The sequence below is a fragment of the Theileria orientalis genome, chromosome 4 (assembly GCF_000740895.1).
Source record: "Theileria orientalis strain Shintoku DNA, chromosome 4, complete genome".
Lineage (NCBI taxonomy): Eukaryota > Apicomplexa > Aconoidasida > Piroplasmida > Theileriidae > Theileria > Theileria orientalis.
This window is the reverse complement of record NC_025263.1, coordinates 1,428,510-1,455,463: the sequence shown is the minus strand read 5'-3', so window position 1 is coordinate 1,455,463 and position 26,954 is coordinate 1,428,510. Positions and strand designations below refer to the sequence as shown.

At 43.7% G+C, this 26,954-nt stretch overlaps 12 protein-coding genes across 12 annotated transcripts; 6 read left to right on the top strand and 6 right to left on the bottom strand.

Moving 5' to 3' along the window:
* Nucleotides 1–440: 440 nt before the first annotated feature.
* Nucleotides 441–4,679, bottom strand: TOT_040000657 (uncharacterized protein; the record flags this gene model as incomplete). Its single annotated transcript, XM_009694294.1, has 3 exons — nucleotides 441–910; nucleotides 1,160–3,442; nucleotides 3,545–4,679. The coding sequence occupies 3 exons, from the start codon at nucleotides 4,677–4,679 to the stop codon at nucleotides 441–443; spliced, it is 3,888 nt and encodes a 1,295-aa protein (XP_009692589.1).
* A 773-nt stretch (nucleotides 4,680–5,452) lies between these two features.
* Nucleotides 5,453–6,363, top strand: TOT_040000656 (peptide chain release factor; the record flags this gene model as incomplete). The annotated part of the gene is made up of 2 exons (XM_009694293.1): nucleotides 5,453–5,471; nucleotides 5,870–6,363. 2 exons carry the CDS (start codon nucleotides 5,453–5,455, stop codon nucleotides 6,361–6,363), a joined length of 513 nt encoding a protein of 170 aa, XP_009692588.1.
* A 55-nt stretch (nucleotides 6,364–6,418) lies between these two features.
* On the top strand, nucleotides 6,419–6,881 carry TOT_040000655 (peptide chain release factor; the record flags this gene model as incomplete). The annotated part of the gene is made up of 2 exons (XM_009694292.1): nucleotides 6,419–6,559; nucleotides 6,684–6,881. 2 exons carry the CDS (start codon nucleotides 6,419–6,421, stop codon nucleotides 6,879–6,881), a joined length of 339 nt encoding a protein of 112 aa, XP_009692587.1.
* Nucleotides 6,882–6,986: 105 nt separating this feature from the next.
* On the bottom strand, nucleotides 6,987–7,795 carry TOT_040000654 (conserved hypothetical protein; the record flags this gene model as incomplete). The annotated part of the gene is made up of 4 exons (XM_009694291.1): nucleotides 6,987–7,133; nucleotides 7,167–7,248; nucleotides 7,354–7,591; nucleotides 7,633–7,795. 4 exons carry the CDS (start codon nucleotides 7,793–7,795, stop codon nucleotides 6,987–6,989), a joined length of 630 nt encoding a protein of 209 aa, XP_009692586.1.
* Nucleotides 7,796–7,809: 14 nt separating this feature from the next.
* TOT_040000653 (uncharacterized protein) lies at nucleotides 7,810–10,839 on the bottom strand (the record flags this gene model as incomplete). Its single annotated transcript, XM_009694290.1, has 7 exons — nucleotides 7,810–7,939; nucleotides 7,973–8,244; nucleotides 8,275–8,337; nucleotides 8,372–8,716; nucleotides 8,746–9,892; nucleotides 10,680–10,785; nucleotides 10,836–10,839. 7 exons carry the CDS (start codon nucleotides 10,837–10,839, stop codon nucleotides 7,810–7,812), a joined length of 2,067 nt encoding a protein of 688 aa, XP_009692585.1.
* A 202-nt stretch (nucleotides 10,840–11,041) lies between these two features.
* TOT_040000652 (conserved hypothetical protein) lies at nucleotides 11,042–13,891 on the top strand (the record flags this gene model as incomplete). Its single annotated transcript, XM_009694289.1, has 1 exon — nucleotides 11,042–13,891. The coding sequence occupies one exon, from the start codon at nucleotides 11,042–11,044 to the stop codon at nucleotides 13,889–13,891; it is 2,850 nt and encodes a 949-aa protein (XP_009692584.1).
* Nucleotides 13,892–14,252: 361 nt separating this feature from the next.
* TOT_040000651 (uncharacterized protein) lies at nucleotides 14,253–16,463 on the bottom strand (the record flags this gene model as incomplete). Its single annotated transcript, XM_009694288.1, has 12 exons — nucleotides 14,253–14,378; nucleotides 14,413–14,574; nucleotides 14,684–14,900; nucleotides 15,041–15,272; nucleotides 15,305–15,480; nucleotides 15,572–15,655; nucleotides 15,686–15,790; nucleotides 15,820–15,908; nucleotides 15,939–16,100; nucleotides 16,130–16,256; nucleotides 16,288–16,361; nucleotides 16,431–16,463. The coding sequence occupies 12 exons, from the start codon at nucleotides 16,461–16,463 to the stop codon at nucleotides 14,253–14,255; spliced, it is 1,587 nt and encodes a 528-aa protein (XP_009692583.1).
* Nucleotides 16,464–16,982: 519 nt separating this feature from the next.
* Nucleotides 16,983–19,087, top strand: TOT_040000650 (uncharacterized protein; the record flags this gene model as incomplete). Its single annotated transcript, XM_009694287.1, has 6 exons — nucleotides 16,983–17,864; nucleotides 17,960–18,024; nucleotides 18,060–18,136; nucleotides 18,168–18,269; nucleotides 18,379–18,955; nucleotides 18,988–19,087. 6 exons carry the CDS (start codon nucleotides 16,983–16,985, stop codon nucleotides 19,085–19,087), a joined length of 1,803 nt encoding a protein of 600 aa, XP_009692582.1.
* Nucleotides 19,088–19,277: 190 nt separating this feature from the next.
* Nucleotides 19,278–22,245, top strand: TOT_040000649 (vesicle transport protein; the record flags this gene model as incomplete). The annotated part of the gene is made up of 7 exons (XM_009694286.1): nucleotides 19,278–19,526; nucleotides 19,584–19,648; nucleotides 19,844–20,817; nucleotides 21,010–21,285; nucleotides 21,355–21,617; nucleotides 21,762–22,007; nucleotides 22,168–22,245. 7 exons carry the CDS (start codon nucleotides 19,278–19,280, stop codon nucleotides 22,243–22,245), a joined length of 2,151 nt encoding a protein of 716 aa, XP_009692581.1.
* Nucleotides 22,246–22,354: 109 nt separating this feature from the next.
* On the bottom strand, nucleotides 22,355–23,876 carry TOT_040000648 (uncharacterized protein; the record flags this gene model as incomplete). The annotated part of the gene is made up of 4 exons (XM_009694285.1): nucleotides 22,355–22,528; nucleotides 22,614–22,763; nucleotides 22,837–23,474; nucleotides 23,513–23,876. The coding sequence occupies 4 exons, from the start codon at nucleotides 23,874–23,876 to the stop codon at nucleotides 22,355–22,357; spliced, it is 1,326 nt and encodes a 441-aa protein (XP_009692580.1).
* A 329-nt stretch (nucleotides 23,877–24,205) lies between these two features.
* Nucleotides 24,206–25,025, top strand: TOT_040000647 (uncharacterized protein; the record flags this gene model as incomplete). Its single annotated transcript, XM_009694284.1, has 3 exons — nucleotides 24,206–24,245; nucleotides 24,339–24,540; nucleotides 24,572–25,025. The coding sequence occupies 3 exons, from the start codon at nucleotides 24,206–24,208 to the stop codon at nucleotides 25,023–25,025; spliced, it is 696 nt and encodes a 231-aa protein (XP_009692579.1).
* Nucleotides 25,026–25,137: 112 nt separating this feature from the next.
* On the bottom strand, nucleotides 25,138–26,637 carry TOT_040000646 (conserved hypothetical protein; the record flags this gene model as incomplete). Its single annotated transcript, XM_009694283.1, has 1 exon — nucleotides 25,138–26,637. The coding sequence occupies one exon, from the start codon at nucleotides 26,635–26,637 to the stop codon at nucleotides 25,138–25,140; it is 1,500 nt and encodes a 499-aa protein (XP_009692578.1).
* Between the last annotated feature and the right edge of the window lie 317 nt (nucleotides 26,638–26,954).

Below are 26,954 nucleotides of genomic sequence, written 5' to 3'. Positions count from 1 at the left end.
CATCATGTTTCCATTTTTAGTTTACTAACGAGGGAACTTAACTGTATAATAATAAATGTAGTCTATTATACATGTTAATTTATTCATGTATTGTAGTTTTGTATATCGCTGTGCTTGTGTGTATACTATTGTAGTCGTGTATATGTATTGTAGTTTTGTATATCGCTGTGCTTGTGTGTATACTATTACTGTGTGTGTATACTATTGTAGTCGTGTATATGTATTGTAGTTTTGTATATGTATTGTGCTCGTGTATATACTATCGCTGTGTTATTGTGTATACTATTACTGTGTATGTGTGTATATACTATCGCTGTGTTTATTTATCCATGTATTAAAGTCGTGTGTATACTACTACTGTGTTAACGTACACACTAAAAGTATTGATACGTGATAACTGCTGCGTACACTATTGGTTTAATATATTGATTGCTCTCGCGTTATACTTTGCTCTCCACTTGCTTATACTTTTCGCTCTCGCCGCACTCGGGCCTCATCTTGCTCAGCAGGCATCTCAGCGTCCGCGGCAGCAGCGGGAAGTCGTCCGCCAGCATCTCCAGGCTCGCCTCGTCCTCGCCGAAGGCGAACTCGTGGAGTCCGTCGAGCATGCTCTCGAGGCTCCCCCTCTCCTTCGCCAGGCCCACGATCCAGGTCGTCACGACGTCGGTCTGCTTCTCCGCGTTGACCTTCGAGCACGCCTCCATGCAGGCCACCACGAGCGCCTTGTAGAGCCTCTTTTCTCCGGTCCTCTGCACGTTCATTTCTGCCACGCGCAGCGTCGACTCCTCTGTGTCGTACGACATGACCAGCTCGTTCACTATCGACTTTGCCGTCCTCGCGAGTTTTTCCTCCTCCTCGCTTTCTTCACGCAGCGCCTCCATCTGGTCATCTGAGTTCAGGTCGCTCTGACCTTCTCGCGAGTGCTCCTCGCTCTGGTCGCTTGCGTTTCCTGTAAATCTTCTCTGGCTGTACTTGACTCTCGTGTTCCCTTCTCTGCGTCGTTGCATAATGTCATCTTCGCTCGAGTTTTGGCGGGAGCCGTACGTTCTAATTTCCTGATCTGAGTTTTGCTCCGCCATTCTCTTAAATTCCTCCTGGTCGCTCGAGTGTCTCCTTCTTATTCCCTGGTCGTATCCCTCATGTTTTCCCTGCTTGTTACTTCTCTGGTCCGACTCCTTGCTGTAGCTTCTGTTTCCTTCTCTTCTACTTCTTTCTCCTCTGGTTGTGCTACTTGTGGTGCTCGTGGTCGTTTTCTTCTTACTTCTCACTCTCCATGCTTCTTCCACTTGTTCTTGTTTTTCTCCCTTTTCCTTTCCCACCGTTCCTACTGCGAACGACGTCACTGAGTGCTTATGTCTGAACTCCTGCAGCTTACACGGCTGATCTTGGCTCTGGTATATCGACTTGTCCCAGTGCTCCATTCTTCTGTCGAGTACGTTTTTGATCAGGCATCTTATTCTGAACGAAATTTGTTCATTTTTTCCCAGTTCCTCCAGGTGCTGTATTCTTTTTTCAAAGTCCGAGATAAGCTTCCACCTGTTCGTGTCGAACGACCTTCCTACTGTCTGCAGCAGCGTGCACATTGCCTCCAGGTGATTGTTTCCCATGTTAATGTCGTTGTAGAGCAGTATGCACTCTTCTCTCTTCATGAACACCTGGTCCAGACATGTGATGAGCAGCTTCGCTGCCAGCAGCTTCTGCTTAAATAGCTCTCCCACGAACATCATGTTTCCTCTCATTTTGTGCTTGTACTTCTGCTCATACTCGAACCTGTCGTCTCCCTCCAGGTCACTTGGTATTTCCAGCGGCTTCAGGTTATCTTCGAAGCTGTCCTGGCTGCAGCTGAGCAGTATTCTTATGAAGTCGCTTCTCTTCGTCGACTTCGCCTCCTGCTGTTCGTTACTCTGCTGTTCTGTCTTCTGCGCTGCTTCCGGAGCTGCCTCTGCTGCCACCTGTGCGTATTCCTTGGCCGTATGTGTTGTATCGCCTGATCTGTCCACGCCTAATCTGTCAACCGCCACTTGCTCCACTTGCGACTTCTCATGATCCTCCAATTCACCTTGCGGGTACGCTCTCTCCGCCGCCTCCTCTTCGCACCCTGACGCTGAGCTTGAGTCACTGCTCATCCTCGCGTACTCCCTCGTTTCTCCAGCCGCCCTCGTTGGCCCGTGCTTCGGTTCCACAAAGCCCTGACTGCTTTCCGTGTGGTGCACTGTGTCCACTGTGGTCGTGCTGTCCACCGTTCTACTCGTTTCTCCCGCTGCTTCTTCTGATGTCAGCTTAATGCTACTCTCCGCGGCCTCCTCTGAGGACTGCTTAATTTCTGCTGGGGCCTTCGCTTCTTCTGCCACCTTATCGCCCACCTTCGCCTTTTCTTCCGACACCTGCCCTGGCCTCTGCTTCTCCTGCTCTGGGGAGCCCTTTTCTGCCAATTGCCTTTCAGCAGCTTGTTGTTCTGCAGCTTGTTCTGCCAATTGCCTTTCAGCAGCTTGTTGTTCTGCAGCTTGTTCTGCCAATTGCCTTTCAGCAGCTTGTTGTTCTGTGGCTTGCCTTTCAAAGGGCTGCTTGTGGGCCTCCTTCTTTGCCGTGCTGCTTTCTATTGTGAATAAATCTACTGACAGCTTCGCGCATAGCTCCACGTACATGGGTATAAAGTGGTGCTGCGTGACTGCCTTGTCGAAGACGAACTTGACCAGCAATTCGGCATGCTCCGGTGTGTCGATGCCGCACTGTATGATCTGGTTATATATGACGTCGAACTTTTCAAATGTGAGTTTGTTGAGCAGTCCTAGTATCTTTTTTCTCATCTGCACTTCCTTGTCTCTCTTCTGCTTCGCTTGCTTCATCAGCCACGAGCCTTCGCTCGCCATGATCTGCTGCGTAGGCTCACTTCTCGTGAACTCCTTGTTAAATCTGAAGTTTCCGAAGTTTTTATCGTAGCTTTTGTGTCTCCAGTCCTTTTTTTCCGTTTTTTCTTGGCGTTCTCTCTCCTTGAAGCTGTTCTTCGTCGACGTCTGACTCGTCGTCAGGAACTTGATGTGCGGCAGGCTGTACCTTTCTCTGATTTCGTCCACCATGTTCTTGTTGCTCAGCAGGTACAGGTAGTATCTCAGCATCGCCTCTACGCTGTAGTCCTTCTGTTCTCTGGGTTCTTCTTTCGCGTCTTCTCCAGTGTCCTCTCTGGAGTCCTCTCTGCCTTCCTCCCTTTTTCCTGTTGAATCGTGTGTACAGGGGTCCTCCTTCCTTCCCTCATCTTCTTTCTGAGGTACTACATCCTTTCTTTCTTCGCGTTCCTGCGTTAAATCTGTTTGTGGTTTTGTGTGGTTTGTGTGTGGTTCTGTTTGCGATTGCTCCTGCGCTTCTGTTTGCGCTAGGTGCTGCGGTGTTGTGTGCTTAGTCTGTGTTGGCTGTGTTACTGTTGCTGAGGGCTTCGACTCCGGCTCTGGTGCGGGCAGAGCTTGTTCTGATTTCACCTGTACTTTCCATGTTGTCTGGGTCTGATGCTTCGTGACGCCTCCTGGTGCTGTAATCCCTCCTTTGTGACTCGCTGAGTCCACTGCTGCTGCTTCGTTCCTCTTTGAGGTCTGCCTCAAGTCCTGCGCGTGCTTCGCGTGCTCTAAAGCGCCCTCCTTCGCGGCTGCGGATGCTTGCTTCAGTGCTGTTGACCTCACTGCTTCCTTGAACACCTTCGCGTACGATATCTGTTCCGTCTTTTCTTCGGCCCTTCCTGCTACTTCTGCTGAGGTACTAAGTGTCTTCGCTGCCACCTTTCCTGCGTTCTGGTGACTTCCTGATGCTCCTGCTCCCCTCTTCGAGACTTCTGGCTGTTCTCTGTGAGTGCCCAATTGCTGCTTCTGTCCGCCTTGCTGGTGCCTAATCTCCTTCGGTACTTCTCTGATAGGCTCTGGCACCGCTGGTCTTGGTACTTGCACTTGTGTCGTCACTTGTGGTGGTGCCGTCGTCGGACCTCCTAGTGTCGTCACTACTGTTTGTTTTGGAAGCTGTCTTGTCGTCGACAGCTTCGTTCTTTCTGCCCAGGTAAGTTGCTTTGGTGGCTGTGGAGCTGGTTCTCTCACTGAGGTCAGCGTGTCTCTCGTTGTATCCTTCGTGGTTGCTACTGACATACTATCTCTTGCGCTATTTACTGGTGGTTCCTTTTCCTTCTGGCCTTCTTTGCTTGGTACTCCATCCTTGTTGTTTGACTTCGTCTTCGCCGTCTTGTTAGTCATCTTCGCCTTTCCCTGCACTACCATGTTGTATGGCATGTTAACGTTATAATCGTTGTGTACTGGGGTCGGGTATACGTTTCTTTGGATTGGGTAATTCTGCGTTTGTCTTGCGTAGTCGTACGGGATGTAATTCATCTGATTATCTGGGTACATTTGGTAATGGTGTACTGGGTATGGCTGTGCGATCCACATTGGGAGGTATTGGTCTTGTTGCGATAATCTGTAACTTGGCATATGACCATTTTTGTATCCTCCCTTAATTTCTGGCCCGTTGACCATCCTAGGGTCAAATTGAGGTATTTGGCCTGGCACAAACTCTGGCGCATCTGCATTGAGCTTTCCGCTGGATTTGGTGGTTGGGTTAAATTCGGGTGCGTCGGGGTTTAGTGAATTTGAGCCGCTTCGAGATTTGCCTGTAGTCTCCTGACTACCGGTCTTAGAGACAGTCATCGGCTTTAAACTCTATTATTATGGAATCAAACTGGTAACTTGCTCTTAAATGAAATTTATAACGGTTGCCATACTCACTAGACTATTTTACAAAATTTTAAATAACACCTGCTTACAACAATATAATCAAGTATAATTAGAAGACATATTAAATTAATTATACTTGCTGATCATTTGTTAGTAAACTACAACCATACAAATTAAGGTTTAATTAAGATAAACAAATTGGGAACTACAACAAAATTATAATCTGTACAAACTATTAATAACGATCTATAATAGATATGTGACGTCGAACAGGTTTGATTAAATCTTCCAAACATGGGGCTATATAGTATCTAATTGCTTATCTTAAAATGAGCCACAGCACGATATCGTACTCAATTAACTACCACACACATAATCTACTTATTTGATCATTTTTTAAAAAAGTGGTAATTCGCCATTAGGTGTCAGTTTAGCTTATATTTTAATACTGAGATTGCTTATATTAGATGTTCCCTATTTTATTTATAAATTCAAACACATCTTATCATATAAGTCAAATAATTGTATTTAATGCTTTTGCTTATTTTTTTTACTTTAATAGATCCTTATTTATTTATCTTTATTTACACATTATCGGATTTCATAGTGCATTGCATATTTTAATTTATTATTCATTTCTTTTATTTATAAAAAATTGTAAACACATTAATTTTTATTTTTTACACGGTTTTTTATGTTTTATAACACATTTACACAATTATTTATATCACATTGAGTTTTTGACAATGCCAAATGATTTAAAATGTTTCCATTTTTACACAAATTCAACTTTATTTTAAATGTTTCGACTAGTGATGTTAATTTTTTTATTGGTTAACAAACCTTCCACTGGTCTATCGTACTTGCATACTCCTGTAAATCGGTCTTCTCATATTTTTAGTAAATTTAGGTCAAACTCCTACCTTTTTATTTTAAATTTCACACACTCATTCCCTTATTTATTTAAACACAGAAGGTATATTCATTTTTATTTTATTTTTTAAATTTTTAGAAATTTCAATAATACACCCTTTTCATCTAGTCTTAATGAAAGTCGTGCCGACGGGACTTTTCAGGATTCTTTAAATAAATATGACCGCAACAACTGTAAATTAATTATAAAATCAGGTACTTGTTGTCTATTTTTTAAATTTTAACCTTAGGTGTGGGAGGTGCCGAGTCCTTCGATTGGTGCAAAATGCTCGCTGAAATGTACAAAAAGTTCATCTCAAACTACAAGAAACCCACTGACACAGATATTTCGAACCTTCCAAGTTCCCTCAGGTTTAAGGAAGTCGAAAGTTCGCCAGGCAATATCGGCGGATACAGGCGCGTGGAGTTCGACGTGATTGGAGATTACGCCTACCGCCTCTTCAAGGGCGAAACGGGCACTCACCGCCTAATTCGTAACTCTCCGTTTAATGCTGAGAATAAGCGCCAGACCACCTTCGGCTCAGTGCAGGTCGTTCCCATTCTCTCGGACTCCGACGAGGACGTCGTCAACTTCAAGCGGAATAAACAGATTCTCAAAAAGGACTTGATCATAGAGTCTATGCGCAGCAGAGGCAAGGGGGGCCAAAACGTAAACAAGGTGGAGACTGCCGGTGTGTTTTTTTGTAGATGTGTATTTAACTTACCATGGTTACCTGGCAATTGATGTGCAACGTTATTTACTTAGAACTAGGCGGATACGCAGCTATTTTTATGTCATAATGGTGGCTTTACTTTCTTCAGTTCGCGTGTTTCATAAGCCTACTGGCCTATCTGTGAAGGTGCAACAGGAGAGGACCAACTCACTAAACAAGGAAATCGCAATAAGGATGCTGACTAAGATGGTCGAGGACTACTACAGGGTACCGATGTTAGCTCAGTAATTTCTGTTAGGGCAAGATAGTTTATCTAACTTATATAATTCGCATTCTATCCGCGTTTTTTATAAACCAGTAACCCTTCTTACGTAAATAAACTCTCATTCAGCAACGACTCAACGACAAAATGAACGAAATCAAGGGTGAGGACGTGGTTGGTACTTGGGGCACACACATCCGGACCTACACTCTGAACCCTGAACAGCGCGTCAAGGACCACAGGACCAACGTCGAGAGCAGTCGAGCGGAGGATGTGCTCGACGGGGACCTGCTGCACTTCGTCCTCTCCTACCTCGGCTCGCGCTGAGAGCCAGGGTGGCGTGAACATGCGTGTAACGAGTAGCTTCGTAAATGTATCAGATTAATCTCCTGGCATTCACTGTAGACGTTTTTATCCTCAATAAACAAGTTTTTATAGGATGCTCAGTTCCGTTAGCTTGAAACCGTCCCCCGTCACATGTAAGGTCGTCACGCCAATCTTCTTGGCGTTCACACAGTTGTTTATGTCATCGTCAATCAGGATGATCTCGTCCAAGTTGACTTTGAAGTCCTTGCAGATCTACGCGTCGTCGTATGAGTGTGCACAACTTACGCTTCTCAGGTGGAACTCCTTGAATGAGGGCATTGGGCCGTCCAAACCCAGTTTTTTATACATTTTGGGCGAATCCCAGAACCTGCGCGTTATTTGTATCAGATGTGTAGCGATGGGCCTTAATTACAGGTGGAGTGCAGGGCCGTTATGCCCTTTAAACCACCAAGGGCCTTCAAAGCTTTCTTACCTGGGATAGTATGCGTACACCTTCTTGATATCGAGGTCGCAGTTGGCGTATTCCAGCGCCATCCTCACCATCCGATCTCCCGATATGTACCTCGGATGCCCCTCCACGTGCACTGCGTCCGAATAGGTCACCACTGCCACTTGAACCTGGGAGCTTTTGAGTCGCGCTGCCACGGACTTGAAATCGTCCGTCACTGACTCGAGCACCTTCCTATCAATTTCTGGGTCGATGTATCCGCCTAAGAGCGCATTTTATGTGCGAAACTAGTTAGATCCTTACCCGAGTGAAGCTCGATCATGGTTGCGTCGAAGTCGAAGGCGATAAACTTAAATCCGCACTCTTCGAGAAGGCTTATGAACTTATCCGCGCCTTCTGCGGACGAGAGTTTGTGGAACTCTTTATTTGTTATATATGACTGCATACACTGATGAAATTTATCCATTTTACAAAAATATTTTAGGAATCACAATCCAGTGGTCTAGATCTTCCCGATTCCGTTTCCGCCAGCACCTCGTTTGGCATCAAATAATCAGGTCTCGGCTTGTAGAAGCTGGTCTTTTGTGAAACTACTGTCGTTTGCTTACACCTGTAAAATTATTTATAATATACTTCAGTGTACTTGGGGCAACGTGAGGGTTTTTGTCCGTTGAGTGAGTAATATCTGTAGTTACATCCTTTGTTTATGCAAATATGGTACTCCTTCTTGACTCTTTTTTTATTTAAGGTGTGATTTTCCCGTTTACAGTAATTATTTACGTGCTCGTACCACATATCGCACTCTCTACAGTGGTACGCTTCCACTTCTAAGAACTTAATAGTTAGCTTAAATTCCTCTGTTTTATCCATCTTTTCAATGTTTTTCAACCTTTCCGTTAGTTGTTTCCCCTTTTCCTATTTGATGGTTAGTTTCTTATGCGTTACCTTGTCAACTACTGCTTCCACCTTAGATGTTAGGTTAATCAGGCTATCCAGCTCCTTGATAACCTATTAACAATCAAATTAACAATTATATTCTCACTGTTTCTTTGTTTTTCGCTCTGTTCAGTTCCTTATTTGACTCAGATCCTGGTTTTCTCCTACTTAAATAATCATTAGTGGCTCTTGTATCTAACCTTTCATTTCCTATCCCCGTGTTCAATCTTGTTACTACATACTCTCCGTCCTTGAGTGCTGTTTTGTTGTATTTCCTTATTGCTCTTCTCAACCTTAGTGCTGATAGTGCCACGTTTTCCTCAGGATGGTCCAGTAGGAATTCGCACACCTTCATTATTTGCGTCTTCCTTATCACTTCGTTTGACACTCCACTCACTTTCCTTATCATTAGCTGCAGTGCGTTCAGCATGTTGTTACATTCCTTCGGATCCTATACATAATATATTCACTAGTACCGACCTTTGTTATGTATTGCTTAATTAAGTTACTTAAGCTTTCGAACTCCCTCGTCTCGTTTGTGGTTGATGCCGGCCTAGCAACTTTGTTGTTGATTGTGAGATTACTCTTATTAGCTACGTTATTGGTGTTTTTATTGCCGATGTTATTTGTTTTACTGCCTTCAACCGCCGTGTTACTTGTTTTATTGCCGGTACCAGCTACATTACTCATATCGGTTGTATAGCTGTTGCCACTATCCTTGCTGGTATCCACTTGGTTATTAGAGGTGACAACTCCACTTTTAGGTGTTTGGCCAATGTGCTGATTGTTGACTGTAGTTACTCTGTTGTAGGATTCTCCTGAGTTAGACGATGACGCTGATAGGCTCTGTGCTGTTCTATCTTTCATGACTTTTTGCATTAGATGGTTCAAACTCCCCAGTTTTGCTATCGTCTCGTATGGCTTTACTGGCTTAGGCCTTTCCACGAGTGTGTAAGGCTTTCCTCCTTCGAAGTACATTCGTTCCCCCAACCTTGCTTCCAATAGTTTCTTATTAACATCTCTCCTGCTCAAGTCACCATAGGAGCTCTTACCGTCACTGTTGCCTGTTTTATTAGTACCATTGTTCACTCTACTAAGTCTGTTACTGTTTTTCTTATTTGCGAATTTGATATGGTATTTACAGTAATCCCCTTGGTTGTGTGTGTATACTAAATTCTTACACATTTCCCCCTTCGTTGTTATTCCTTTACATGGCGTCAGTCCGTCAACCTGCCCTATTACCAGTATGTCGTCCAGCCGCTTTATTGTTATTGACTTTAAATCCGATACCGTTATTTCATCCTTCATGTTCGGGTTAAGTATTGCGCACACACTTCCTATTCCTACGTCCTTAAGCTCCGGCGTAAGTTCTCCTCTGATCACTATCTTGATTGAGGATTCCTGCAGGTCAGACCCTATCCAATTGGTTACCACTTGTTCATCCACGAAGCGTGTGTTGCACATTGTTATTATGAATATCACTGCCAGGTCCACGTCATCGGTCAGGCCCAGCATCTTTCTACACTGAGTTGTATTTTTGGTTCCTATCACGTTTCTCAGGCTTGCGAATACCGTGGTGTCATCCGATATTATCAATGAAATATCCCTCTGATTTATTGTCCATTTCCTATAAAATGTGAGGGTTGTACCTAACTTACTTTATTACCAGGTGTATATCGTTTGCGATTAGTCCATCTTTGTGTAATCGAACTTTACCTAATGCGTATTAATATTACACGCCGTTTCAAACTCACTTCCACTAGATTCCATGTTTATATTATATAGAGGTCATGTGTACTGATATAATGCTGTAGCTGTGACAAAGATTCCAAATTAATCCATATTGGATTAAAAGTTAAACAAAATTATGGTAAAATTAAAATAAGTATAAATACGAGAATGTAGAGATGATTTAACCCAAATTTATTTTTGTAGCATCAAATTCCATGATTCGTTGAAAGTGAGTTTACTTACACATCTCACCCCAAATTTGAAAATTAATTAAGAAAATATTGTACAAATAAATTTGCAGATAAATGGGTGGAAAATAATTTTAAATGAATAAAATTATTCAGTTATAATGTAGTGACCACATTTTTTAAGAAGGCGAACTGAATTTAAATTTTAGGTGTTCTTATTAAAAATTACAAATATTAGATGCTATTTAAATATTAACATAGAGAATGTGTAAGTAGGCATTGTTAATTTATTTGAGAATAATATGCTCTATAACCTTTAACTTCTGTCTTTCATTCAATAATTGAAAAATTCCATTTTTAATATATTCTTATTAATATAAGTTCATTTTTAATATTTGTATTTAAATTTGTTATCTATTTGTATATAATTTACTTTTAATTATTTTTGACATTGTGATTGTGCAACCATATAACATAATCATTTATTACTTCTACACATATATTAATTGTATTTTATTTGATGGTTCATTAAATTTGCAATTTAAATTTTGTTTATTTGGCTTAATCAAATTGTTTTTTACTGTAGATTTCATATCTCCTGCTAAATGTGTGTATTTTAGTCGTTTCAATTTTTTTATTTTAATGTTTAACCCATTGTAAAATATTTAATCCTTTAATTGAAATTGTAGTTTTATGTCTCTCTGTTAGATTTTAATTCAACTTTTTTGTAAATACCTACTTCTCACATTTGTAAAATATTATCATCTATTTCTCACTTACACATTGCTCTCAAGTTTTGGAATATAAAAATAAATGAAGTTATACAATAGAATTTGTTATTGTGAAATAGTTTAACAATGTCCTTGGTATCTCATGACTTGGCTAACCCTCCAGCTGTTTACAAAAACAGTACTGTTTTGTTTTCCTACCATGTGAAAAAGGTGACCCTTAAACCATGGGTTGCCAAATACCTGGATTCAGTTCCTTTGAAGTTAAAATGGGAGCTTGAGTCTCCAGAAGGTGATTTGGTGCCGGAGCCTCAGCTCCCCAGTCTTATTACGAAGTGGGAGTCAGATAGCTTTAAGCTCGAGGGGACCCAGGCCTCAAATGTCGACACTATCTTCTTACTGGCCCAGACTGTACGGGAAAGCGACAATCTGATCTTGAACGGGAGCAATTTGAAAGTGTCGCTCGTGATCGATAACTCGACCAACGTGGTGGTCGGAACGTGCACGTGCAACTTGGAAGAGTTCAAGGTCCGTTCCAGGTTTCACCCTCATTCGTTCGAGTTGATGAACGAGAGTAAGATGTTTATTGGCTACGTAGATATATTTTACGTCTCACAGCAAAGGTGGGTGAGGATCAACAAGGCCTCGCTGCCCATGATAAACAAGAAGGAAACGGAGTACAACTCGAGTCCAGAGTCGAGTTTAAACACGAGTTCAGCGTCGGGGCGAAGGACTGAGGATGGGACGACGCTGAGCTGCTCCTCCTACGGAGACACAGAGACGCCGTTTTCCTCAGTCAACTCCCCCAGGGAGGACTACGTTTTAATCTTCTGGAACTCAACCAACACTTGCTTCGTCAAGAGCAACCCTAACGACGTGCAGTTGCAGCTGCTGTTCATGTTTATTAAGACCTGCTTGATCGACGGGGACTCGCCGAACTCGTCGATCCCATTCGAACTCGGGGACATAAGGCCGGAGGAGCCCTTCGAGGTCCTGAAGAAGTTCTCGTCCATGAAGCAGCTTTCCTACAAGGACGCAAAGCACCTGATGCACATTCCACACTCGCAGAGGACCTCGTCGAACAAGTCGAGTTCAGAAAATAACATATTCACCCTGGAGGACGACGAGAAGATGTCGACCACCGATGAATCAAACTTTGAAATACAGCACAGCTCGAGGCTGTACACAGAGTCGGTGCCGAGCACCCAGAGGATGCTGAGCGGCGTCGACATAAATGACCCTGCCTCCTTCTACAACTTTATTTCGAAGCAGAACAAGCACTTTCAGACGCTGCTGTCGAAGCGCTTTCTGTCGCCGACCTCAAGTTTGAACACCACGACAAGTTCAGTATCGAACAAGTTTACATCCCAGGCGAGCAAGAAGACGAGGTACCTGAGTCAGAGCCAGTCGTTCGATGACGAAAGCACGAGGTACAACAGCCTCCCGACGTACTCGAAGTCGATTGAAACAGTCGCCTCCTACGCGGACATAACGCAGAAGACGACGAACACCATGACCACGGGCCTGGTTTCGTACAGAAACGAGGGCGCAGCGACAGTCGACGAGGAGTCGCTCACTATCGGCGACGCAACCGCAACGACCACAAAGACCCTCAACACCAACAGGACCTTTCAGGACAAGTATAAACAGAACACCACTAAGACGAATTTGTACGATATCGATGAGAACGCGGCCAACGTGTACATGAAGGACAGGGACGTGCCGACCATTGGCAACGGCAACGTCACCAGTGCTGCCGAGCAAGAGAAAGCACAAGAGAGTGCCGACGCTGTGGAGAAGCCTGATCAAGTCAAATCAGTTCAGCAGGCTGAGGCTTCGGAATCCTCCGTCGAGTCTGAGCAGGAAAAGGCGGAGAGTGCCGACGGAAGCAGCTACGCGACTAAGAAGTCAGATGCCAGCTTTGTGACGCCCACCAAGAGCTCAATAACCGTCTACAGCATCTACAGCCCCAGGGACTACATCGAGGGCCTCTCTGCGGCCAGCGAGTCCGCCGACGACACCGACGTGGGCTCAGAGTCGGCCTCGAGGACCTCAGAGTCGCCCTCTAACACGAAGCCGGCCTTCTACGACAAGTACTTCTTCGGCGAGGACAAGAAGCCGGACGGACAGGCCAAGTACGCCTACTACGGCTCCGACTCCGAGATCGACGCCGCGGGCCTGCTCGCCGGCTACAGGCAGACTGAGGACCTGCAGGTGAACCGGGCGCTCCACTGCGAGAGGTCGCTGCTGAACTTTGAGACGATCTCCAAGGACCTGCAGACCATCGGCGAGCTCAAGTCGGCCGCAGACCCCGAGCTCGGCTCCTTCGACAGCGCGCTCATCTTCAAGGCTCTGCAGGACGCGCAGATCCTGAGGGTGCAGGGGCAGACGCTGCCGACCTCGGCCTACCTCAAGTTCTTCCTGCGGTACCTGCGCTGCTACAACCAGAAGCGCGTGCCCATCGTGGTGTACCTGCAGATCATCACCTTCAAGCAGCTGGACACTATGAAGCGCATATCCAGCTCCTCCTCGGAGATCCTCAGGTTCATCAACGTCGCACTCGAGGCGCTGATTTACGAGCTCCAGGTCTCCACGAGCATGAACTTGGGCGGCCCCGAGGGCGCGCGCGGCCTTCTGTTTCAGCGCTCCGCGTCCTTCAACGGCAAGGCTGAGAGCGACGAGGAGACTGACCTCTTCATGTTCGACTCTGAGAACGACCGGGTCGACTTCGCCGAGTTTGAGACCAACAGCGCCTTTTCCGGCGACGAGTACGTCGTCTTCCAGAACATTCTTGCCAAGATTTCCGAGGAGGCCCACTCTCTCGACACCCGGAGCCTCGTCTACGTCTCCAGGCTCAACTCTCCGCCCGTGAAGAACCGCGGCTGCATCTTCAGGATTAACGCCCTCAAGGTCGTCTTCTATCGCACCTTTTGCGGCCGCAGGAAGCTTCTGTCGAACGGCCACACTCTTAAGCTGTGATTTATCTGCTCTTCTGCACCCTGTAAATTATACCACACTCTTTGTGTTTCTAACTTATACGCTTACTTTGCTAACTTGTACCATACAATCTACTTTAACTTATACGCTTACTTTGCTAACTTGTACCATACAATCTACTTTAACTTATACGCTTACTTTGCTAACTTGTACCATACAATCTACTTTAACTTTTACGCTTCATGTTTATGACATGTGTTTAGATATCATACACTTACGTTTTTAGCATACGTACACTTCCACTTTATTTTACCAACGGGCGTATGAACATACTAAATATGCACTAAATATTAGCGTGCAAACATAAACTAACACACAGTCTTAAACACTGCGATTACATTATTCAGTTTCTGGTTGCGTCCAGGTGCTCTATTGCGAAGTTCTCGTCCGTGAATATTTTCGAGAACCTTTCGTCTTCCAGCGCCGCCCTCGCTATCAGTGCCGCCTCCTTCTGCTTCTTCGACAGGCTCTAAAGTCACATGTCCACCCCTTAACCAACGTACCTTTCCTTCCACTGCCGATGCTGCCTGCAACTTCTCTGCCAATTCGACGTTCACCTTCACTGGCTTCTGCCTTATTGGCACTCTCATCTGGCGCTTCGCCTCTATTCTTTCCTGTATCTTCTTTTTCTTGTACTCCTCGTAGCTTAAATCGGACGACAGAGCCTACGCGTTTTTATACGTTACTTATTTATACCCATTTTATTCATACGTTATTTACTTATACTCATTTTATTCATACGTTATTTATCTGTATACTATCTCGTCAACGTACCTTCAACTTCTTGTGCAGCTTACTGCTTATGAAGAACCCGTGCATATAGTCTTTAACCATGTTCGTTCCAATCAGCTCTGATGCTGACAGCTCCTCCAGTTGCTCCTCCGTTACAAACACGTATTCGTCATACACTTGCTTCTTCGGTGCCACTCCCGTGTTCGTTGCGTTCGGCACTTCCATCTCCTCAGTTATGTTCTCCAAAAACGAACACCAACTACAGAGTCATCAGTGTTAATTGCTGCAACTACAGTCGTGGCTGCTCTTAACTATTCGTGCTACTATTATTACTAAATAACTATTCATGTCACCATCATTGTGACCGTAACTATACATAGGTATAACTTATTGTCATACACTGGTGCCGGTCCTATGTGCGGTATAAAGTACGTTCCAACTCTCGTTTGATCTCCCACTACGAAACACACTCCACTATCTGGGTAAAAACAGAATCCGTTTATGTTCGCAAATGTGTTTTTTTCATTTGGCGCTAGTCCTTCTATCGATGCGACAAAGCTCCCTTTATCTATTGTGTGCACTCTTACACTTGAGTAATCTGACCATGCTATCAGTGAATTTTCTCCAATTTCTAAAAAATCCACGTTACTACCGCACATTTACCTGTGATGTAGTGATTCACTGAGTTAACCCATTGTATACAGTTTATTTCAGCCCTGCTTACTGAGGCATACTCCCATAGTGGCTTTGAATTCCTTATGTCGTACAGCTTTACTGATCCGTACTCAGTTCCCACTGCCACCTTAAGTCCATTTGCTGAGTACACGCAAGTTGTGACACTAAAATATGTGTGTACGATCAGGTATTAATGTATAATGATGTAACTGGCTGAATTCATAAATAGGAGACGACCATTGTCCCTGGACTCACCTCTCTTCCTCGTTTTCTGTGCACTTCAGCTTCGACACTGATTCGTTTGTTCTCAAATCCCAACTCTCTACCATAGATCCTTGTCTACCCAATTCTATAATGACTCAAACTCACCCTCCTGCTGAGATCAGTGGCAGTATTGGATTCTCTGCTATGCAATTTAACTCTGAGCACCCTGATACCAGTGGCTCCTCAAACACTCCCTTTTCCAGGTTAACTCTGCGCACTAATTTCAATTTATTTGTTACCTGAACAGCTCATTTGATGCCGTCGCTGTCACTATTGATGCGTTGTCTGATATGTACTTCATGTCTCTTCCCTCCTTGGGAATCCGAATCTAACGTCGATTACTTGTTCCGAAAATTACCGTGTGATGTCTTCCTCCTCTGTTGTGGAACTCGATGAATCTATTTCTGCACAGAAATGCCAGTTTCGTGTAATCTGATTCCAGAAAGCACGTTCTTACTACTTCATTGTCAATCCCTCTTCGGTGCTTCAGGCAAAGCTCCAGTGTGTCGTAAATCCCTATCTACTAAATTTGGTCTCACTTGTTTTTACCTGAGGTGGATAGGCTCCTGTTGCGATAACATATCTTGAGTCTGGAGAAACATCCACTGTTCCACAGCACTGTGGAAATTCCAAATCGTGAATCAGTTCAATCCGATGTTCATATTCAGAGTCGTGTCTAAATTTACATTATATTTAACACATCTTACTTTAATTTTCTTCTGTTCCTAAGTGCTTCTAGGGCAAATTGAGGTATCGACTTTCCAGAAGATAGCGAGTATACCTATGAGAAGGAATCAGGTCAATTATTTATCCTTTGCTTATTAAATAAGCAATCATAGCCAAAACACACCTTTAAACCATTTGAATTAAATGATCTGAGCATTATTTTACAATTTTAGTTTAAACTTTTATATAAATATACAACAATCATGATCATACAACTTGTGTTAGAAACAGGGGCTATTCAAAGCTTATAAAGCTTTTAAAACAATATTTTACAACGCTACTATACAATAACTTTTTTAAATATAAATAATTTCAAATCATTAAATTGATTATGTACTTAAGTTACTTCGACCATGTGCGGTAAATTTAAACTTGTTTGTGTAAGAATAATTTTCTTTAGTAATTATTTTCACTAATTTGTACATTATTGATTTGATTCTATTTAAATACTATATTTTTTGTATAATTTATTGTTGTTTGACATTTCAATACACTTATTTTAGTCTCGATTCATTTTTAATTTGCAATTATTTGGATAATTTGCCCACAAATTTCAAATAGAATTTATAACCTCGTAAAAATTTCAATCTTTAATCCTATAACCTGAAAATAACTTTAATTTGTTTTTCACAGCAGGGATTATGTACATTATTGCCATTATACACATTTAAAAGAAATGGATTCAAATATAGAATTTAGTCACGACGAGGAGGGTTACTGCGGATTAACATACGACGATTTTGTGGAAAAGTGCCCAAATTTTGACGGGAATGACTTCGATTTAGAGGGTGACTGTCCTCACCCATTTGGCTTTTATGACACATCCGAGCCCGGGCCGTTCCTTAAAAACGTATCCCGAGTTGCAACGCGTATCCTATCGTCCTCCAAGTTCTTAACTAAGACGAGGAGGATGTTTTGGGGGTATTTTTTGGGCGCCTATAACCAGGAGTCACTATCGGATCTCGCAAAGTATGTTAAAAAGTGCAGAGTGGACTACTGGATGAAGGTCGAAGAGTATAATCGGAAGAACAGCATAGAGCAAATACACTCACTGGACCCTCAGATATTCCACCCACTCGCTCCAGCAGAAACAAACCCGTGGGCGATGAGTCAGATGACGAAGGAAATGATGGACGAAATATGGCAGGACGTGGAGAGAACGTACCAGGAGAGGACGCTATTCCAGAACGATTCGGTTAGAAAGACTTTACAGAGGATACTGTTTGTATGGAGCATGGAACACGACTATATATCGTACAAGCAGGGGATGAACGAGTTATTAGCAATAATATACATAGTTTGTTACCGAGACCAGGACAGAAGCGTGGTGGAGCACAACGAGGAGAGTTTTCAACACTATAAAACCATATTTTCGGACCTACCCAAGGACATAGAGGCAGACTCATACACACTCTTTAACTGCCTGATGACCAAGGACCTGCAAATAATGTACGATATTTCAGCGCTAAAGCATTTTAATAAGTTAAAGGCCAGTTTGCCAAATCCGCCAAATCAAATTATCGCAAGATGCAACCATATATACAATGATTTGTTGAAGGTAAGTGTTGTATTAGTGATTTAGTAAGACTATGGCACATTAATACTGCTATTGCAGCCATTAGTATTGAATAGAGGTTAACTGGAATGATTTAGGAATGTGATTTCGTTTTGTACGCACATTTGAAAAATATAGAACTGGAGCCACACCTGTTTTTAATGTAAGCGCACTCTGGCTTCATAATTTTCATTTCAGACGATGGATAAGGCTGATATTCAGCAGAGAGTTCAACGTTAACGAGACCCTAAACCTATGGGACTTTTTACTGTCAGGTACTTTATTAACGCTTACTTTGCGCTGTAGACTACTACTTTGAGCTCAAGAGTGGTGGCGAGTCTCAGCAGTTTCCCTTTCAATCTATAGACTTTTTTTCAGTCGCAATGATCATATTCGTTAAGCAAAACTGTAAGTGATAGTAACTGTAGGATATATATAAGCGTAAATATGTTCACAATACATGGTTAGTATGTATTGTTACAACGAACAGATGAAAAAAATGCATAATTTTATTTAGTGATGGAAAATGATATTAACTACTGTTTGCAAAGACTGTTTAAATACCCTCCGATTGAAGACATTTCATTGTTGACTAAAAAGGCCTTGGATATAAAGAGAGGATTCCTGAAACAGGACCACGAAGAGGACGAGGAGTATGAAAGGTTCCACGACGCATACGAATACGAAGAGGAAAGAGCAATGGGTGGTGAGAATAAAAGGCAACTAAGTAACAGCGTGGAATTCATGTCGAGCATAGATAACACTCCGAAGTCAGTGCCGATTAAGATGTTGGACGACTCTACAATTCTGGACAGCTCAAATGGAAGTTCAAATGAAACTTCGGAAAACGAAAGCCCACATTTACACCTGAAGAAGGAAATGAGTAGCATAGGACTGAGCACGGAGTCAACCAACACAAGTGCGAGAAGCGGATACAGGAATGTAGGTTCATGCAAGGAGGGAATCAAGGCAGGCTTCGATTCGGAAACAGTGGTCGCAACGGAGCTGTCGAGTCCGAAGAATCTCAGAAAGGAACTGATGGACGTGGCCTGTAAAATATACGGAATCTACGAAAGTGAATTGAAAAACAGCAAGTAAGTGACTATTGGAAATAAAATACGCTTAGTAATGAACTGTTGGCGAGTCTTAAGGGCGTCCATACCCACGTGTCGAAAATCATATCAAACCTGGATTCCTTGGCATTAAACCAGGGCCAATTTGAATAAAAAGTGTTTTAAATTTAAAATAGCACAAATGTATCTTACACATTAGCTATGATCCCCGGGTCAGTGGTTTATACCCGGTTTCAGTACGGTGTGCTTTATGAGGTTAAAAGTAAATCATTTCAATTAGTTTCGCCCATACACCGCTAATATAGAGGCTCCGTGTATTTTTAAACACGGATGCGACGCAGATATGTACATTAGTGTAAAAAATATATTCGCGTTTCTAGTACTGGCCGCGCACGTCGTATTAGGAAGGAAAGATTTTGAATACAGCCTGGATGCCAAAGAACTGGAAAATAAAACATCATTGAGAGTTTTGAAGCCAGGGAATCTGAGTTCTGATCCGATAAAATTAGGATATAAAGTACAAGTGAGGATAAAGTCGTTTTCACCTCAACTGGATTCGGATTTAACGGGCGAAGTTGTCCATACATTCGAAGTAAGACATATATTTGTATATATGATATACAGTCCGTGTATATTAACTTATACGTAGGTTGGAAAGCATAATATAACGCCGTTGAACGACGCACTGATTGATATGAGAATTGGAGAAATAAGGTAAGAGTTGAAAGTTGGAGAAAAGAGTGTGTAGGAGACTGGGAGTGCCAATAGCGAGTTACGGCAAAGTGTTTTATGAATTTTCACTTCTCAAAGTGCTCACGGAGAGAGAACTGTAGTATATTATATATAAAGGAGAGACTTGGGTTAGCCCGTAAAAGAGTCAAAAATAGAGTAAAAACAAAGAGACATAAGTAAAATGGACGTCGACCTGCAGGAGCTCCAGAAAAGCTCAGTCTTCGGAATGCTGCAGCTATCAGGAGACGACGATATGGACGCGCACAACCTGAAGACGTGGAAGACGCTGATTTACGACGAGGAGTCGATGCGGATACTGTCGCCGATAATGAAGCTGGGCGACCTCAGGAGGCAGGGTGTGACGCTGAATCTGCTTCTGAAGGACAGGAGGGATCCAATACCAGGGGTTGATGCGGTCTACCTGGTGACGCCCACGGAGGAGAACGTGAGCGTGATTCTGAACGACGCGAAGGAGAAGAAGTACTCGAGAATGCACATCAACTTCACGACCTTCACCTCGGACTCGTACCTCAGTGACCTGGCAAAGAGGTTCGTGGAGATCAACGCCTTCAACGCAGTGGCCTCCGTGACGGACAGGTACCTGCACTTTGTGACGCTGTCGCCAATAACCTTCTCCCTGAACATGCCCCTGAGCTTTAAGACCTTTTACGGAGACGTGACTGAGGAGGTCAGCGACAGGATGCTGGACCAGTTGGTGGACAGGCTGCTGTCGCTGGTGGTGACCAACGGGAGTCTCCCGTTCATCAGAGCACCCAGGGCAACGTCGCCGGCGTCCTCAGTTGCCGAAAAGTTGAACAGGAAGCTGTACGACCTGGTCTCGACCAGAAGTCAGCTGGGCATAAACTTGGCGAGCAGCTACAACAGGCCACTGCTCGTGGTACTGGATCGCACGTTGGACCTGGGCACGATGATTCAGCACAGCTGGAACTACCAGCCGCTGCTCCACGACCTGTTTGGAATTCACTACAACAAGGTCTCGATCAAGTCGGGGGTGACCAAGAAGGAGTTTGACCTGGAGAACAACGATAAGATATACCAATCGATTCTGGCAATGCCGCTCTCGGAGGTCGCAATGTACATCTCGTCGTCGCTTGAGTACTACAACACACAAATAACGCAGATTAACAAGAGTAGGTTTCCTGCAGTTGTCTATGCCCACCTGATTTGTGTTCAATGCATTATCGATACGCAGATGCTATTCTTCATTAATACAGTTATCAATACCTATACCATTGTGTTTAATACAGTTATCACTACCCAGTTGCTATTACACATTAGCTCGGGTTATTTAGTTAATTTCTAACGAGTTCATTTACCTGCAGGTGATGATAACAGTAGCAGTAGCCTGGTGAATGCTATAAATGCAATACCACAGCTGAAGGAGCAGAAGAGGCTCCTGGATATGCACACGAACATTGCGACGAGCCTCGTTGACGCCGTGAAGGAGCGGGACATCGACCGATTCTACGAGTTCGAATACGACATGGACATCATGTACGACAAAAACTGCCTTCAGACGTTCGAGGAGCTCCTGGAGAACAGCAACGCAAAGCCGATGGACAAGTATAGATCACTGCTGATAATGGCGCTGTCGAAAGGTACGCAATAGATAGATAGATGGGTGCAAACCCCTAGATATAGTTGCAGCAGCACAAATGTTAATTTAGCTTCGATCAGTGAGGACAAGATTAACGAGTACGAGGAGCGGATAAAGAGGAACAGCGGAATCAAGTGCGAAAGTCTGAAGGGGCTGCGCAGCACGATGAAGATGAAGGACTTCAGCTCGAATCTGCTGAAGCACATACAGACTGCAGTGAACGAGAAGAAGAGCGACCCTGCAGCGCAGCCTAAGAACGAGCCATCGCAAACGCACAAAAAGTTAGCTGACTACAGCAGTAAGCTAATAGGCACGGGGTACAACTTGTTTAAGGTGAGTACACAGGCACACCGATGGGCCTGTATGCAACTGCTTTAACTGGTATTAGTACATGGGTAGTTGCTAGGTTACAGTGTTACAAATGATGCGTGGTATATACGAGTTAGACTACCGCTGACGGAACGAAAATTGCTTTAGGGAGTGCGCAACCTGCTGCCTAGGAAGAAAAACCTCCACATGGTCAAGATAGTAGAGAACTTAATAGCGAACATGGAGGGCATTTCAGAGGACTTCGTGCTCTATGACCCCAAAACGTCCGACAAGGTCTCCACCAAGTCAAACAAGAGGGTCACTTCCAAAAAGTGCATAGTCTTCGTGGTTGGGGGCGCCTCCTACAATGAAGCGCTCGCCATGTCGGAGCTTGCCGCCAGACTGAAACACACGGTACGTACCTGATCGTTGTATTTATGACACTAGTTATCCGTACTTACTTTAATTATTGGTTTACTAATGATCGTCGTATTTATGCCACTAGCTATCCGTACTTATTATTTCGTTAACCTGATCACTTTAACTAACCATGACTAAATAAACCCATGCTTAGATTCTCTATGGGTCTACCTTCTTCGACAGGCCCGAGGATTTTGTTGAACAACTGGGTTCCGCCAACATTCTTTCGTAACATTCCATGAATGTTCATCACCTCCCCAATACATATTAAACTAGTTGCCACGTTAGTTGTCGTGTTGAATAAACGAACATTTGTTTACACAATACTTATTAAACATTAATTAAAATTTTATGTTTGTGTTGTAGAATGAACAATCTTTCGGATGCTTGTAGCTGATCAGGTCGTCTGTGATTGAGTATGTTATAAACTTTTTAAGTTTTATATTTTTTCCAAGTTTCCTGGAAGTTTCCTCTATGACCTGGGACACTGTTTTACTGTCACCGAACGTCCAAGCCTGTGTGTGATTATTAATTACTGCGTGTGATTATCTGTGTATCTATGTTTATCTATGTGGAGAGTGAATGTGTGTAAATGCTTACCTGGTCCATTAGCACGCTCTCCCCGTACTTCTTTTTCAACTTACCCTTTACTATCTTTTCTGCTATCTCCTTGGGCTTGCCGCTGCGCAGAAGCGCTTCCAGCTCCTTCTTGGACTCCTCTAAGCCCTCTTTGTCATACCTCTCGACGTCCTAAGGCAATTTGTGTGTGCGTCTCAACTGTAAAAGGAATTTACTGGCCATCTGGCTACTACATTGAACTTACTATGTCTTTAGGCTTCTCTGCTACCACGTGAATTGCCAAGTCCCTTAGAAACCTTTTTACACCGTCGAGCTCAGATTCACTGTTCAAATTGACTATGTTCCTCAGGCCTGAGTACACGCACCCTGATGCTGTCATACAGCAGTTATCTTCCGATGGTTCTATTTTTTCCTCAAAGTAGCTGTAAAATGAATCCACGTTCGACTCATCAAGTCCTATCGACAGTATCGAGGCTGCCGACCCTGAGTACGTTCTAGAGTTCTTTGGATCCAGGGATGAGTGCACGTAGAACGCAAAGAACGCGTCCGGTTCTGACTCTATAAAGCCTATTCTTGCTACCGATATTGGCTCCCTTAGCGATGACCTGACCATTGCTCCTGTTTCAGCCAGCTTTTTATCGCATCGCAGGCATTTTTTACTCAGTACCTCACTCTTAAGCTGTTCCAGCGTTTTCTCAGCGCCTTGAGACTCCTGCTTCCATTCCATTGCTGCGTTTGCGAACGACTTAGCCAGATTTGTGAACAGCTTATTATTTGCTACAAAGTCTGAATCGCACCTCACATCCACTATTGAACAGAGCTTCGGCGAACACGACACTGCAATCGTCCCCTGAAGCATCAACACCAGTTCTGACTCCGAGCCTACGTAGGTTGCCGTTAACGTGTTTCAATGCACTTACCTTCGTTACTGGCCTTATTATCGTCGAGTGAATTCATGAGTATCTGTGATGCCAGTCTCACGTCTCCTTTCGCCTCGTTTATCGCCTTAAAACAGTCCTGGGCGCCTCTCCCAGTGTTCGACCGCAGCAACTTAATCTTCTTCGCCATATCCGTAACCTCCGAGCCAGAATCCTCTGACCTCTCAGAGGAGTTTACACCATTTATCCTTCCCAAGTGACTTACATTCCCATTACCTACTCTGGAATCACGTATGAACAGACTTCTGTAAGCGTTTTTACGTGTATAACAACTATTTGAAAGTGAACTGCATTTAATTGAAAAAAAATGAAAGAATATTGTGATTAAAGGTGACCAATATGCCATTACCTATACACATTGGTATAAATCAACCTCAAATATGAATCACAACACATTCATAATGTTAGAACAATAGCACCAGTCGAAAGAATGATTTTAAGTATTTAACAAATTATAAATATAAATTAACAAAGATGATATGCCATTTTAATACATTTGTGAATAAATATTGATTTTTTAAGTGGAATCTTTTAACACCCTATCAATATTTAATTGTTGTACAATTTATGTATTATTTATTAAAATAAAATAATTTTTAATTTATTCATGTTTTATTCATTTTATTTTTTATTTTAAGCCTTTTTTATACTTAATTTTAATCGCAATATATTATTATGTTCATATCGTACTATAATTTAATTTTTACTCTTCTAGGTATCTTTATATATCTATAACCCAAATATGTAGACTATATATTTATTTTAAACTAAAATTTAACTAATTTTTTGCTTAAATACTAATTTTTAGTTTTCAATTTCCCGGTTGATGTTTACTCACACACATTCTACAAGGATTCTTCTCTTAAATCTGACCATAGTCTTCAATCTGTGCATTACAACGGCAGCGTTATTGGCGAACTATCCACTTTTGAGCTCCAGAAGCTCTTCGACACCATCCCGCCCCTCGACCACGTCGTTTTATTTTACATTAACTTGAACAGTGACTGCAGGTAAGCTCACTCTTCTTGTAACATGCCCTAGGAACTTCTTCCCTCTGTACTCTCAGCTGTATCGTGACTTGTACTCTGAGGGCTATAAAATCAAGTTTGTCAAGTTCAACTGCCAGGGCCTCGACAAGAGAATTAAGATATGCCAGAAGTACAACATCAACGTCGTGCCCACCCTCGTCTACGTGTCCAGCTACCGCATTCAGAGGAACAACATTCCGAGGACCTCCTTCGTCAGGAGGTTCCTGCGGTACCTCTTCTTCGACAAGAACTCCGACGTCAACTTGGCCAACGCCACCAGGTTCGTCCGTGCTCTCAACTTTTCTCTTAGGTACAAGGGTGAGATTTTTGCCTACGACCAGCTTCACGACTGGGTCTCTCTGATGTATAACCTGTCCACTTTCAACCGACGGTTCGGCACCAGGAGGGACTTCGTGAACTCTCTCAGGAGCCTTTGGAACGAATTCATTTCTATTTTTAAACGCTAACTCAACGACTGAACCACACTAACATTCTCTAACTTAGTGCTACTTACACTTGAAGGAGCATGTGCACCCTTGCTATGCTAAATAGATAGTCACGTACTTGTGTATGTACAGTTTACTTACGTTTTCGCAAAAAGTATAAGTTCGCCACGTTGATCAGTGCCAGCACCACCAGCAGGATGATCAGCGTGAAGCAGATGATGTACACGTCCTTGATCTTGCACATCAGGTCCGATATCGCCAGCGTCTCGAACATGATCCCTCCTTCGTCCGGCGTGTACAGCTTAATTCTGCAGAAGAAGCGCGCCTGGATGAAGGGGAACTGTACCAGGATGCAGTGCACGATGTTCGTGAACGCGTAGATAAAGTTCAGTATCGCTATGAGCGGCACCAGGAACCTGTGCCTCTTTATCACCATTACCGTCCCCGAGAGCGCGTCCACCAGCGACAGGAAGGTCGCGTAGACTCCGAAGTACGAGTAGAACCTGCTCGAGTGGTCCCACTGCGCGTATATTTGTTTTGCGTAGTTAAAATGCGCGATCAGGTTCTGCGTGCGGTCCAGCTCCTGCGTCACTTGGAACTTAGCGTCCACTGGCCTCGAGCGGCCTTTCACGTAGTCCTTGAGCGCCCTGCCCACCTGCAGCGTTATCGAGTCCTTAACGCTGAACATTTTGAATGACTTCTGCTGGTGGAACAGCTTGATCGCCTCGCCGGCTCTTCCAGACGCCACCGCCTCCTCGTTGAAGCGGTGTATTCCGAAGTCGAGCACGTACGGGTCCGTGCCCACTGCGAGGTAGCTTCTGAAGTCCATCACCAGGAAGGCCGAGATGAAGAAGAAGATGGCCACGAAGTACTTGAGCCCGTTGACCACCGAGTGGATTCGCAGCGCCGGTATGATGGAAACGATGACCAGGAACGCGTCCGGCACCAGCGTCAGGAACGACATCAGGAAGGTCGCGCTGAACCTCTGCGTCATCTTGCACGTCCCCGCCTGCAGGAACTCCAGCCTCACCGTGTTATCTGTCGGCTTAACGAAGAGCTCCGGGTGCATCGTCTCCATCGAGCACAGCGACGTTCTATAGTACAGGATGAAGATGAATTGGGAGAGCACAACTCCGAACAGCGCCGAGTACAGCATCGTCCTCGTGAATACCAGCGCAGTTCTCATTCTTTCCCTCCTCGTTTTGCTCTGAAACATCACGAACAGGTCGAACGCAGAGAGCACGATCAGCAGCAGGAAGACTGTTATTGCGAAGTAGAGCAGGAAGCTCGTTATGCGTCTGTGGAAGTAGTGCGAAAGTCTGATCAGGTACAGGTTAAACAGTCTGTTCGCCCCGTAAGTCTCGTGCATATACATCTTCCTAGTGATTTTGGGTACCCAGTCCAGGTCCCCCTTGTAGTTCAGCAGCGTCTTCAGGGACATGTCGTAGTTCCCTTCCGCCGGCACTCGCGATAATTTTTTAAATGTGCTCCATGTGTCCAGCGCTACTGACAGCTGACACACTGCGAATATTAGTCTACTGGTTAGTAGCACGGCTGAGTACATTTTCCTATCTCCCAGTCTTGCAAACAGTGAACGACGTTTCGTCGTCACCTTTTTCTCTGCCACTTCCATTTATATTTACACAAATACTCCGATTTTTAAATCCTCAGTTGTTACAATATTATACATCCATATTATTTGACATTTGACATAGAATTACACAAAATGACAGAAATGGTTTTCATCAAATCCTCCAGTTCCCCGAATTATACTAGACAATAATGTACATGTAATCCATCTACAAATTCTATTAAAATATTAATATCTTTGAGTTAAACTCTTTTGTTTAATTCCGCCATATTACGTCCCCATGGACACTAGTGTGTAACATAAATTTAAATTTGACCATTAAAAATTTTGTTTCAATGACTCAATTCCATTTTGAGTTT